This window comes from Muntiacus reevesi, chromosome 8 (genome assembly GCF_963930625.1).
Source record: "Muntiacus reevesi chromosome 8, mMunRee1.1, whole genome shotgun sequence".
NCBI lineage: Eukaryota > Metazoa > Chordata > Mammalia > Artiodactyla > Cervidae > Muntiacus > Muntiacus reevesi.
The window spans coordinates 28040256-28054715 of record NC_089256.1 but is presented as its reverse complement, the minus strand read 5'-3'; the positions used below and the strand labels follow the sequence as shown (position 1 = coordinate 28054715).

The 14460-nt window shown below is 37.7% G+C and overlaps 1 protein-coding gene across 1 annotated transcript in view; it reads right to left on the bottom strand.

Annotated features, from left to right (window-relative positions):
• Positions 1-7651: 7651 nt before the first annotated feature.
• The window catches only part of MORC3 (MORC family CW-type zinc finger 3), a 40480-nt gene continuing 33671 nt past the window's right edge, over positions 7652-14460 (bottom strand). Inside the window, exons 16-17 of the mRNA XM_065942373.1 lie at positions 13230-13387; positions 7652-10788 (exon numbers count right to left, since the gene is read on the bottom strand). Of these exons, the coding sequence (XP_065798445.1) occupies positions 10635-10788; positions 13230-13387 (312 nt within the window). The 3' untranslated portion in view covers positions 7652-10634. The remainder of the gene's footprint in view (positions 10789-13229; positions 13388-14460) is intronic.

The following is a 14460-nucleotide window of genomic DNA, read 5'->3' as shown; positions in this document are numbered from 1 at the left end:
GCCCCGCCTCCTCGTGGGCGGGGATCGCGAAACTGTCCGCCTCGTGGGCGGGTCTCCACAGAGGCCCCGCCCCGCCGCGGAGGCGTGACCAGCGCCCTCGGACACTGGACTGGCTCCCACCGGTTTTTTATTTCCCTGCGGACCGACGCATCGGTGGAAGAATGAAGGAGTCCGATCACTTCTTCCCTTGTTAATTTATTCTTTTAGCAAACATTTACTGAGCATCTGCCATGTGCTGGACTCTATGCTGGACCTGGATACACAGTGGAGAGCGAAGCTGACGCAGACTTCAGTTCAGTCGCTCAGTCCTGTCCGACTCTTTGCGACCCTAGGGACAGCAGCACCGCCAGGCTTCCCTGTCCATCAACAACTCCCGGAGCTTACTCAAACTTATGTCCATTGAGTCGGTGATGCCATCCAACCATCTCATCCTCTGTCGTCCCCTTCTCCCGCCCTCAATCTTTCCCAGCATCAGGGTCTTTTCCAATGAGTCAGTTCTTCGCATCAGGTGGCCAACGTTTTGGAGTTTAAGCTTCAGCATCAGTCCTTCCAATGAATATTCAGGACTGATTTCCTTTAGGATGGATTCCTTGGATCACCTTGCAGTCCGAGTCTCTCAAGAGTCTTCTCCAACACCACAGTTCAAAAACAGATTTACCCTCAGGAGAATTTGCAGTCTGGCAAAAGAAAAAGGAGGGCCCTCCTGTAGGACAGGTGGGAACACTGTAACTCTGAGACTCACCCAAGACTACCACGACTTTCACTAGTGCAGCGAATATTTGACAGCTGTAACCTGTTTTGGCCACTAGTGTTTCAAAATAAATAAACCACAGAAATGGTCTTCAGGCCTCCTGTTGTGTATCCAAATAATTATGATTAAAAAATAAAGTGAAAAGGAGTAAGTCAAGTTGTGTATTGCCACCCTGCTTATTTAACTTATATGCAGAGTACATCATGTGAAATGCCAGGCTGGAGGAATCACAAGGTGGAATCAAGATTGCTGGGAGAAATACCAGCAACCTCAGATGTGCAGATGATACCACTCAAACAGCAGAAAGACAGGAGGAACTAATGAGTCTCTTGATGAGGGTGAAAGAGGAGAGTGGAAAAGCTGGCTTAAAATTCAACATTCAAAAAACAAAAATTATGGCATCTGGTCCCATCATGTCATGGCAAATAGATGGGGGAAAAGTGGAATCAGTGACAGATTTTATTTTCTTGGTCTCCAAGATCACTGTGGACAGTGACTGCAGGCATGATTAAAAGACGCTTGCTCCTTGGAAGAAAAGCTATGACCAACCTAGACAGCATATTTAAAAGCAGAGACATCATTTTGCCAGCAAATGTCCACAGTCAAAGATATGGTTTTTCCAGTAGTCTTGTACGGATGTGAGAGCTGGACAATGAAGAAGGCTGAGCACCGAAGACTTGATGCTTTTGAACTGTGGTATTGGAGAAGACTCTTGACAGTCCCTTGGACAGCAAGGAGATCAAGCCAGACAATCCTAAAGGAAATCAACCCTGACTATTCATTGGAAAGACTGATGCTGAAACTGAAGTTTCAGTACTTTGACCACTTGCTGCACAGAGCTGATTTATTGGAAAAGACCCTGATGCTGGAAAAGATTGATGGCAAAAGAAGGGGGTGACAGAGGATGAAATGGTTGGATAGCATCAATGGACATGAGTCTGAGCAAACTCTGGGAGATAATGAAGTACAGGGAAGCCTGGCAGGCAGCAGTCCATGGAGTTACAGAGTCAGACATGACTTAGCAAATGAACAACAGCAACAAAATAGTGAAAAGGAACATGAAAGGAACAGTGCGCTTTTACAGTCCTGAATGTGAACTTTAGGTTTGAAGACTCAAAGAAAGTTTGAAGAGGAGACATTTAAAGTGGGTTTCAAGTGACAAGAGTTTTGGAATGAGCAGCTCTGGGAAATGAGAATTGAAGGTAAAGAAATTCACTGTTGACAAGAGAGACACACAGCAGCAGCGGGACCTGGTCGTGGGAAAGGATGGGTGGATCCATGACCCAGAAGTCTCTGGACATGAATGAGCAGGTTATATGGACATGTGTGTTTCATGTGCAAGCATGTGTGCTCAGTCGCTTCAGCTGTGTCTGACTCTTTGTGACCCCAAGGACTATAGCCCACCAGGATCTTCTGTCCATGCGATTCTCCAGGCGAGAATACTGGAGTGGGTTGCCATGCCCTCTTCAGGGCATTTCAATTGTCCTTCTAAATTAACTGGAATCCTGATTCCATACATTAGTCTGGGAGCTTGGTTGAGATGAGATTGGTCCAGATAAATAGACAATCTCCTTGTGCTGACTGACAGCAGGTTTCTGGGCCTTCAAAGCCAAGGGGTTTTGTAAAGCAAGTCCTACCCGGTGCAACCTTGCAGAAGACAGCTTGTCAGCCTCCCCCAGCTGACTCTCCCACTCCCCACCCTTCCCCTCTTGTCTCTCTGGATGTCTTGGCCCTGAATTCAATCAGGTCTCTTGCTCCTTTGGCAAACAAAAATTGGGATTTTGGTTTTTTATGTATTTTTGATATATTTATATAGTCTCTAGATCATTTTGGAGAACTCAAAACTATGTGATTGTTCAATACCTGAATTGCTTACAGTATACCTCAATTAACAGATGTGCTTATAAGTAATTCCTAAAAATAGAACTTAACATTTTAAAGTGAGGTTGTCAACCAGAAGGCAGAAATGGATGTAGCAAGGCCTTTTGAAATGGGTTAATTTTCCAAATGTGACATTTTACCTGTGAGTTTCCTGGAAGGCAAGGAAACAAATACCCTGTGATGCAAAGCCTTGATGAAAGGAAATATGGGTTTATTTGAGGAACCAACTCTTGCTGACTTTTTAAAAAATTTTTATTTTCTGGCATTTTTAGGAAAAAGAGTTGTCTTATATAAATGCTAGTCAAACGCTTTTAGCCAGTTTTATGAAAGGTATACAAGTTGTCTACAAATGATGTCTCATGTTGATGAATATGACTGGATGCTCCTTAAGTCTACAGGAAGCTAGGACAATGTAGTTTTTAGATGTTCTCTTGAGTTATGGCTAGGATTTAGAGAACTTGGAGTGGGAATGACTAATATGTGCTGTAGATAATCTAATTGTTTGAAAAGCACAGATTGGGGGGGGGGGGGAAGGAAAATTCCACTCCTAGGTATGTACCCCAAAGAATTAAAAACGAAGACACAAATAGGTATTTATACAATAGTGTTCATAGCAGGATTATTAATAGCAAAAAGTGGAACCAACTTAAACATCCATGGATGGATGAATGGATAAACAAAATATGGTACATACATAAAATGGGGTATCACTCAGCCCTAAAAGGAAATGAAACTGGTATTTGCAACAATATAGATGAACCTTAAAAATGTTATGCAAAGTAAAATAAGCCAGACCCAAAAGAACAAATATGTTATGATTCCACTTAGATGAGGTATCTAGAATAAGCAAATTCGTAGAGACAGAAAGTAGAGGCTACCAGGGGACAGATGGGAATGGGGAGTTATTGTTTATAGGATACAGAGTTTATTTGAGATGATGAAAAAGTTCTGGAAATGGATGGTGGAGGTAGTTGCCCAATGATATTAATGTACTTCATGCCACTGAATCATACACTTTAAAATGGTATATATTTCCACAATTAAAAATGAGTCAATATTTACAACCTCACAAAAAGTATTACCAGGGGGATAAGTTAATGGGAATATAGCTAAAACAAGACTGACCATGAGTTGGAAACTGTGGAAGTGATGGGTACACAGAGTTCAGTTTCTGACTTTTCTTCTTCTTATTGGAGTAGAGTTGATTTACAATGCTGTCTGTTCCGGGTGTACAGTAGAGTGAGTGTGATAGATAAATCCGTGTTTCCTATACAGGCTGTCACAGAGCACTGAGAAGTTCCCCGTGCTACACTGTAGGTCCTTGTTGGTTATCTATTTTACCTTTAGTGGTGTGTATACATCAACCCCAATCTCCCAATTGACCCTACCCTCTTTCCTTTTATCCGCCGGTAACCATAAATTTGTTTTCCACATCTATATATCTATTTGTTTTGCAGATAAGTTCATTTGTATCCTTTTCTCAGGTTCTACACATAAGCAATCATATATTTGTCTTTCTCACAGTTCACAATGACACTCTCTAACTCCCAACCACGTTGCTCCATGTGGCGTTATTTCATTCTCTTTATGGCTAAGTAATATTCCATTGCATTTATGGACCACATCTTCTTTATCCCTTCTTCTGTTGATGGACAATTAGGTCACTTCCATGTCCTTGCTATTGTAAACAGTGCTGCAATGAACAGTTCCCGTACTTTTGTATACATTTGAAAATTCCCATTACAGAGGGAATTCCCTGGTGGTCCAGTGGTTAGGACCCTGTGCTTCTACTGCTGAAGGCCCTGGTTCCATTTCTGGTCAGGAAACCAAGATCCCATAAGTCACCCAGCATGACCGCCCCCCCAGAAAAACCCAAAAATTTCCATTAGAGAGCTTAAAATATCTGATACTGAAAAAAATAATTTAAGAACACAGAAAATTAACAGAAAATGAGAAATGACTGGTTAAAGTGATTACAGTGAATACTATTATCATATTAGTTTACGTAATGTAAAGTCACACAGCAAGCTGGGAAGAGCACCCTGTCGTGTCTCAGCTGTCTGCACAGGGAGACACTGCACCAAAGGACTCGCAAAAACATGGGACAACTGTCTATTCAGAAAAAGAAAACAAAAAGCCCAAATTTACTTCCAGTCAGTTCTGGTTCAGATCACAGCACAAACTTTGAAAACTGGCCACACAGTTCAAAACACAGGCCAAGATTTTCAACAGTATTTAACAGGAAACCCATAGGTAAGACTGTTGACTCAGGTACTCAATACTTTGTGGATATAAAGCACCATTACACTGTTATGAGGATACAGCTGAGTTCTGGAGAATACCTACCTATTAAAGACACTCGACCTAAGGATTAGCCAGGCTGGGGTAGAAACTTCTTTTGAGTCTATGTATTGTTACCATAATATTGAGTCCTGACTGCTTTGCAAGAAATTAACACTGAACCTTCAACTTGTTTTATCTGTTTGAAATAGGCAATCGAATTTACTCAGCCCATTCTTAGAAGAATGCTTGTGCGGGAAATTTAACTTGTGATTCACAAATTATAATGGTTTGGCTTGAATTTACCAGGACTGTCTTCTCTGGTCTTGAATTTCTCCCGAGGCCAGTATATGTAAATTAACTTTGTGATCACAAAATTAATCCTGGAAAACAGTACGTACGTGTTTTCCTCTATGCCAAGTGGAAGGGTATCAGTGGCATTCTTTGTGAGCTATGACCAATGTCCAAAAGACAAATACTGTTGACCCTTGAACACAGGCTTGAACTGCCTGGGTTCACTTATATGTGAATTTTTTTCAATATATTGGAAATTTGGGGGGGAGATTACAACTTAAAAATACAGTTGAGCTGCATGACCTAGAAATATCTAAAAATTTGAGAAACAGTTGGAGGAGAGGGCTGAAATAGTTGGTTGGCAACAATATATACACATTACTATATGTAAAACAGATAACCAAAAAAGAGCTACTGTATAGCACAGGGAACTATACTCAATATTTTGTAATAACCTGTAAAAGAAAAGAATCTAAAAATACACATATATAACTGAATCACTGTGCTGTACTCCTGAAATTAACATGTTGTAAATCATTTATACTTCAGAATTCATATGTAACAGTGCATGATATAATGAAAATTTAGGTATGTCATAAAAGTATAAAATATACATAGATACTATAGAGTGAAAATATAAAATTAATGTGCTGTTTCCTATTTTATAACTTTGCTCTCAAAGAATTATATTACCATACAGTATGTTTCTAACTGGAAAAACGGCTTATCATTACAGTTAAGTTTAAAAAAACATGCAACATTTCCAATACTGTATTAAGAATATGACTATAATACTGTATGCCATGAGTATAAAACTATATACCATAAAAATTTGATAATAATTAGTGTACAGAATAGGCTACCATGAAGCAATTGTATTTGTTATACTAGGCTGCCATAAAGCAATCATATTATTGCTTCTTTATTATTGGTGCATGAATCATTACACCTGTAAATAAATATGAATTCTTTACATTACCTTCTCATTTTCAGTATCTATCACACAAGACAACACTGACATACACACTGAGATGGTCCATCTTTTTGTAAACAAATGACAAGTTTTGGTAGTACAGTACTTTAAACATTTTCCTTATGACTCTTTTTCTAGCTTACTTTAAGAATACAGTAAATGATACATATAACATAATATATGCTACTTGACTATTCATCAGTAAGTCTTCTGGTCAAGTTATTATTAACTTTGGGGGGGATCAAAATTATGTGGATTTTTTGACTAAACGGGGGTCAGCACCCATAAAGCCAGAAAAACTTGACTCCAGTGAGACTCTCCCTCCATCCCAATGAATCTATGAGACACCGTGCAAAGTAAGATTTCACCAACAGCAGGTTTTCTGAAAGCTTGGAGCCGTTTGTGGCCACATTAACAGGCACTCAGCTTCTTTAAAACAATAGATCGATGAGGTGCCATTACACGCCAGTCAGAATGGCTGCTATCCAAAAGTCTACAAGTAATAAATGCTGGAGAGGGTGTGGAGAAAAGGGAACCCTCTTACACTGTTGGTGGGAATGCAAACTAGTACAGCCACTATGGAGAACAGTGTGGAGATTCCTTAAAAAACTGGAAATAGAACTGCCATGTGACCCAGCAATCCCACTGCTGGGCATATACACCGAGGAAACCAGAACTGAGAGACACATGTACCCCAATGTTCATCGCAGCACTGTTTATAACAGCCAGGACATGGAAGCAACCTAGATGCCCATCAGCAGACGAATGGATAAGGAAGCTGTGGTACATATACACAATGGAATATTACTCAGCCATTAAAAAGAATTTATTTGAATCAGTTCTAATGAGGTGGATGAAACTGGAGCCCATTATACAGAGTGAAGTAAGCCAGAAAGAAAAACACCAATACAGTATACTAACGCATATATATGGAATTTAGAAAGATGGTAACGATAACCCTATATGCAAGACAGAAAAAGAGACACAGATGTTTAGAACAGACTTTTGGACTCTATGGGAGAAGGCAAGGGTGGGATGATCTGAGAGAACAGCATCGAAACATGCATATTATCAAGTGTGAAACAGATCGCCAGTCCAGGTTGGATGCATGAGACAAGTGCTTGGGGTTGGTGCACTGGGATGACCCAGAGGGATGGGACGGGGAGGGAGATGGGAGGGGGGTTGAGGATGGGGAACACATGTAAATCCATGGCTGATTCATGTCAATGTATGGCAAAAACCACTATAATATTGTAATTAGCCTCCAACTAATAAAAATAATTGGGAAAAAACAAACAAAAAATCGAAGAATCCAAAAGAGGTGGCAGAGTTATGATGGGGAACAGAGAAAAAGTAATTAAAGTGGCCAATAAAACATGAAAACATGTTCAACCTGGGACAAAGAATAGCAAGCTGCCATTTTCCCACGTATTAGTAAGTTTGATGGAGATAGGAAAAAACACACTCGTACATTTATTTTTCATAGGAGTTTAAGTACAACGATTTCTGGATGGCAACATTTATTAAAATTAACATATACCCTTTGATCAATCAGTATTCACTACAAGGAATTTACATATTGGATATTCTTGAAAAAGTATGTGTGGTGGGTATTAATTTCACAGTAGTGTTTTTTCCAGAAAGAAATAAAGGAGCACTGGGAGCATATTCATGTCATTTTAAAATGCTGTTCAAAGAGTAATATGGAAATGTTACCAATTACATGGTTTAATACCTATATAGATTTGATACAAATATATAATCAAATATAAAGATATAAAATTTAATAGAAACTGAATGCATATATATGAATGTGTATATGTATGCAGCTAACATTTTCTGGAAGGACAAACAAAGAATACTGGTCACCTTCAGGGAGGCAGTGGGGAAGTCTTTTCACATTATACCATTCTGTTGTTATTTACATTTCTAACTTGGGCACCAGCTCTGCTTCCCTTTCCCTGACCTCGTACCCCAGTGAGAAAGTGGCCATGCAGATTCTGGGTTGGTTTCAGGAACCATCTGACTTCAACACTTACAAACACTCATCACTAGAGGGTATATATCAATGGCTCTTGGCTCTGATGGTATACTGGGAGGCCTTAAAAAAAAGCCTGACAATTGGTTCAACCCTCAAAACTCTTATAGTATGGGGAGCATCCTCACATTGGGATTTCTAAGAACTCCACAAGTGATTATAAAATGCAGTCAGTGGTGAGAACCACCAGGACGTATCATCTTTGATTATTGCTCCATGTCAAATAATGACCTAACGGGTCATGTGATACCACAAGTCAACTGTCTGAGACCGTGGGCAGTCACCAGCGCCACCTGCCCACATTAGGAATTGAGGCCAAATAAAGGAAACATCGATATGCCACACTGGCCTTGCTGTGTGAACATTTAGCTTTTACTGAGTTTGTAGTCTTTGCTGAGGTCCTGTTTGTAGGGACTGTGGACAATTCTAGTTTACGTCCTCATACTGTTTTTGTTTTAAAGCTTTAAACAACTGGTTTAAGCAACACACTCCTCCCACACTAGCCTTTTAACAAATTTAACAAAAAAAAAAAAGAGGCAGAGGTACCTCAATATATGCGATGTGGGTTCATGTTGTTCTTCTCTTAAATTTGCTAGCCACATTTTCAGTCTTATCTTGGCAATATTTTCTTAAAGAGTGAATATTAGGTTAAATATTTTCAAAGAATCAACTTAGCAAGCAAGTTTCTCTTACTAATTCTATGGTTAATTTTCCCATTAAGCCAGTTAACAGCCATATAATATGGATTTTTGCAAGAATATAGCTGACCAAAAGGGGAAAATTGCAAATTCCAGAAATAAGTGCTACATAAATATTCACAAACTTAGACATGCTATACACAGCTGCTCTCATTTAGACAAGGTTTCTTTAAATGATTTATACAAAGAAAGTTTCTTTTTCAGTGTAAAATGCACATACACACTCTCAAGGTGAGCCCAGTCTTAAAAGAGTCTTAATGGAAACAAACAGTATTAGTCTTCTAAATGTAACTTCTAATAAATATAATGAGCTCAACTTGAGGGTCTTAACAGACACAATCTTAGTTTTCAAAATATAACTTGAATATAGAATTCCTCAAAAGTAATATCTGAAATGTTAGCCATCATATATATTTTTATCTTATTACAAGATTTTTAAAATCTGAGCAGATAGAATTGTGACAGAAAACCAGCTTCATACCAAAAATACACTTTCAATTACCTTATCAAGCAAATAAAATTTCACTTATTTGCTTTTTCTAGAAGTTAATGTACAGTAAAAATTTAACATTGTACATGATAGACATGTAATTAAGCATATAAAAGGAACATGTATTCAATGTTCAGAAACAAAAGTAAAAATAAATAGCAATGATAAAACTTTGAAAAAAATAATGCACATTTTAGTTGTGGAAAATATGATTCTTAATTATATACAGTTACACTTAACAGAAAGCCATCTCTTTATAATTGCACAAAACATGGGACCAATAAAGCATAATTTTTAGGGCATGTAATACTATAATCCTAGGTTGTCTGTTGCTTAACTCCAGGACACAAAACACTTAGGTTTGTAATATAATAAAAAGTATGCAGTAGTGCTGGAGAAAGATTGTCTTCCTCAACTCATATTAACCTGTAGTAATTCTACAAAAGGCTGTACAAGAAATTTCACAAAAAGAAATATTAAACAATCATTGTGCCCACTCCATGCGAACTAAAGCAGCCAAAAATGGGCTTCAAGGTAAATGTGGGACATTTAATATTTTTGATACTTTTATACTAAAAATCATTACTTTTTTCTGTAAAAAACACTTTGCGTTTGATCATGATTGGCAATCTCCACACAAAAAAAATCCTGGCAAAAATGGAGTTTCTGCTTTACTTTCTTTTCATGAATAAAATATTTCAGGAAATAGGAATTTATAAAAAAGAAACATTAATGCTCAATTCACTTAAAACTTATCAGGACTGTTATTCCATTTTTAAAAACCCTGTTTTAAACTTTTCTGTAAGAAAACCAAAGGAACATTTCCATTCATATTATGGCACAGCCTTCAAGTCAGAGAAAAATACACTTTAGGTAACCAGAAAAGATTGCACAAAGGTTAGGGGCAACCTGAAAACCTCTTGGTGAAAAACACTTGAGTCCTTTAGGGTGATAAAAAAATATGTGCAGACTTAGTTATTAAGTATTTACATTTCAAAGCAGAATCATGAGTTAGCTGTGTAGCTTTCTCAATATTAATGATTCACAGGCATTTCAAAAGGTGTGATAATGTGTCCACAGTATTTGTGTCCACACTTGATGCATAGAATACAGCAAAGATTATGGTTCTTCAGTCTGTTACCTATCATATCTATAACAAAACTGTTTACATTTCGAAAGCTGTACAACCAGAAGACTGAACAAATGTTTTTTATTATCTCGAATACACTTTAAGTACTACTGATTTCACTCATTTGTTCTACAACTTGTCCTAAGATCTCATCAACTACATCAACATCGTAATTCACTTGCTGAAGATCGAGATCAGGTACAATCATGGCCAGGAGCTGTCCTACGTTAACTCGAAGAGATCGAAGTTTGAGGCTGAAAATACAAACATTACACCTATTAGATGAATATTATAATAATACAGCTTAATATTCACGTAGGGCTTAAAATTTAAGAGAAATATTAAAATGGAACCTCAGCAGAATGGCACACAAGCTAAATGAAAAGCAAAACTTGAAGAGAACTGGATTTAATAATTCATTTAATAATTTATAATTTAACAACTAAGTATTTATCTGTTGGTAAACAGAATGTTCCATAAAACTAGTGGCTCTGTTTGGTTCCAACTAATATAATTTCAATTTGAGATTGGAAAAGATGTGGACTGGTAAATACATAAATAACAAGATGCTATTTACAAATGAAAATCTTGTTATTACCTGGAAAACAGTATTGATATACTAGTGAGAACACTGGTCTAAGAATAAGACATAGCTCTTTGAATTTCAGCTTCCTTCTGAGGAAACTAAACTGAATTGTTCCCTAAACCATGTTCTGTAAGATATCCACAGTTGTATAAATGGATTTGAGGTTAACTAAGCTTAACAAACTTTGGGTTAAATAATGTTAAACAAGATTTTTTTAAATGCAGGATTTCTCTGAACCTATCACATACTAAATAAAGTTCACTATCAATTATACTATGAATTCATTATAAACACTGGGAAACTCTAGATTAAACGATCATTATCATTCCTTCCTGATTTCCATACATGTAGGTATCTGAATATCAACATTCTGGACTTTAGAGATATACCTACAACTATTCAGCAAGTGGTCTTTCGTTGAAGATTGAGTGCAACACGTGGATCAAGAGAATGTTAGAGTTGTTCCTATTCTGCCCCCTCCCAAATATAAGAAGCCTATCTTTAGTTTAGATACTGATCTTTCTAGGGTAGAAATCTCTGAAGGAACAAGATGCTCATCTTAGGTTGACAACACACAAAAATGTGATTTTACATTTGGTTTGTGAGCTTATCTTAGGATTCCATTGGATCTTGGATAAAATTTTACACCATTCCCATAACAGTTGCTTTCTGTCCAAGATTACCCACTCATCTTCAATCAGATGCCTAATTTCTAGACAAAAAACAAAGGGCCAGCATGACCCTACAGCCATGTCTGACCTTCCTAACCTTTAAGTCTCTGGACTGTCCTGGCTAACTGCCCTTCTCTACAGGACACATCACAAGACCCTATTTCAGTATATGTAACAGAACCGAGAAAAAGCACTGTGAGCTCCACATGCAATGTTAAAGACATGAAAAACTAAAATGAAGCAATAAATTTGTTACACATGAAATATCATTTCATCATATAATCAAATATTGAGGCATTTTCTTCTCCTTTTTTTGAGTATGAGGGCATCAAAATCCAGCATGTATTTTATACTTAAAGCACATCTCAACTCAGACTAGCTATATTCCAAGTACCAGTGGCCAAATATGGCTATACTGTCTTGGAAAGCACAAATCTAAATGGTCATCAATGACTCAAAGTTCAGTGTGCAAGTGAATCATCTGGAAAACTGTTTAAAAGTTTCCAACTCAGTAACCCATACTTCGGCCCAAGGATCTGCATTTTACAAGCACTACAGATGTTTGTGGCTAATGTCTTCAGAGACACCAGTTGGGAGTTTATTTTCTGAAACCTTGACCCCACAGTTATATGTACTAATCTATTCATTCTATTTCCATAAGCAGATTTAATTAAATCCTTCAAAAACTTAAATGTCAGGTAAGGATGGTAAACTATTTCCCAACAATGGTATGTTTCAGGTACCAAGTCTTATTACATTAGCAGGAAGAGTTATACAGTTTTATCCCTTAACGACCTTTTTTTTTTCTTAATGAATGTTTTTGAATAATAAGCTATCAATAGACCACCAATGCTGTCAGAATCCCAAGTCCATTTAATACCTTACTGAGAGTAATCATTCATTTATGTTTTCTTATTTTCACAGAACTTCATCCTTATTAATCAACTGTAACAGCAATTTTCAGTAATTGTGGATTTCCTAAGGGAAAATTGTGGGAAAATTGTAGTAAAACGAGTAGTAAACTGTAGTAAAGCATGTAGTAAAATGAGACAGCAAACCATAAATAAGTGGTGCCAAGCACAGAAAGAAATCAAGGTGAAAAACTAAGTTTCATGAAATGGACCCTTATCCTCTAGTCACCGCCTAATTCAGCCCATTCTTTAACATCTGGGATAATTTTCACTTTCCCCCAAAAATATTCCTAACCACTCTGACCAATCAGAGATTTATTCCTTTGAAATTCCTATTTCACTTAGGTTCACTAAACTTAGTTCCCTGAAGGAAAGGATGATGACATATACTTCTTTTTGTATCTATCATAATGCTGGGATCACAACAGCAAGCAACTTCTTTTGATAGAACAACCTTTGATGTGTACTAGCAAGTATCATGCTAACCACAACTGCAGCCCCAGCCAAACTGCCTCATCTCATATTACCTTTCCCCATCAGTGAAATTTACAGACTCCTCGATGTTACTTGAAGTTGATACATCAGCTCCTACTTGTCCACTTGTAGATTTTAACTGTTCGATTTCAGCTTTCAGTTCTTCACACTGCGAACGGATTTGTGATTTTTCCACTTCCAGTAATTCAATCTGACAAAAAAATTTTATAACTGTAAAATTTTAAAATACTACTATCAAAGTGCAAATTTAAGCTAAGAAATGTATAAAACCCTGCATGATGAAAATCTCCATCAAAAAATTAAGACACTACCCTAGTGGCTCAGACAGTAAAGAATCTGCCTGCAATCCAGGAGACCCAGGTTGGAAAGAACCCCTGGAGAAGAGAATGGAAACCCGCCCCAGTATTCTTGCCTGGAGAATTCTATGGACACAGGAGCCTGGCAAGCTACAGTCTATGGGGTCGCAGAGTCGGACTCGACTGAGCAACTGATACTTTCACTTTACACTCCAAAAAGAAAACCAACAAAACGTAGATCAAAAACGGCATGCTATAAATAAAGTTTCACTTGTTTAGTTTCACTTAAATGAAGACCTACAACACCTTTTAGAACTAACGCCATAAAAGATGTCCTTTGCATCATAGGGCACTAGAATGCAAAAGTAGGAAGTCGAGAGATACTTGGAGTAACAGGCAAATTTGACCTTGGAGTATAAAATGAAGCAGGGCAAAGGCTAATAAGAGTTTTGCCAAGAGAATGTACTGGTCATAGCAAATATCACTTTCAACAACAGAAGAGACAACCCTACACATGGACATCACCAGATGGTCAATACCGATATCAGACTGATTATATTTGCAGCCAAAGATGGAGAAGCTCTATACATTCAGCAAAAACAAGACCAAAAGCTAATTGTGGCTCAAATCACGAACTCCTTATTCCCAAATTCAGACTTAAATTGAAGAAAGTAGGGGAAACCACTAGACCATTCAGGTATGACCTAAATCAAATCCCTTACGAAGGAGGGAAGTGACAAATAGATTCAAGGGATTAGATGTGATAGACAGAGTGCCTGAAGAACTATGGATGGAGGTTTGTGACATTCTACAGGAGGCGGTGATGAAAACCATCCCCAAGAAAAAGAAATGCAAAAAAGCAAAATGGCTGTCTGAGGAGGCCTTACAAATAGCTGAGAAAAGAAGAGAAGCTAAAGGCAAAGGAGAAGAGAAAAGATGTACCCATCTGAATGCAGAGTTCCAAAGA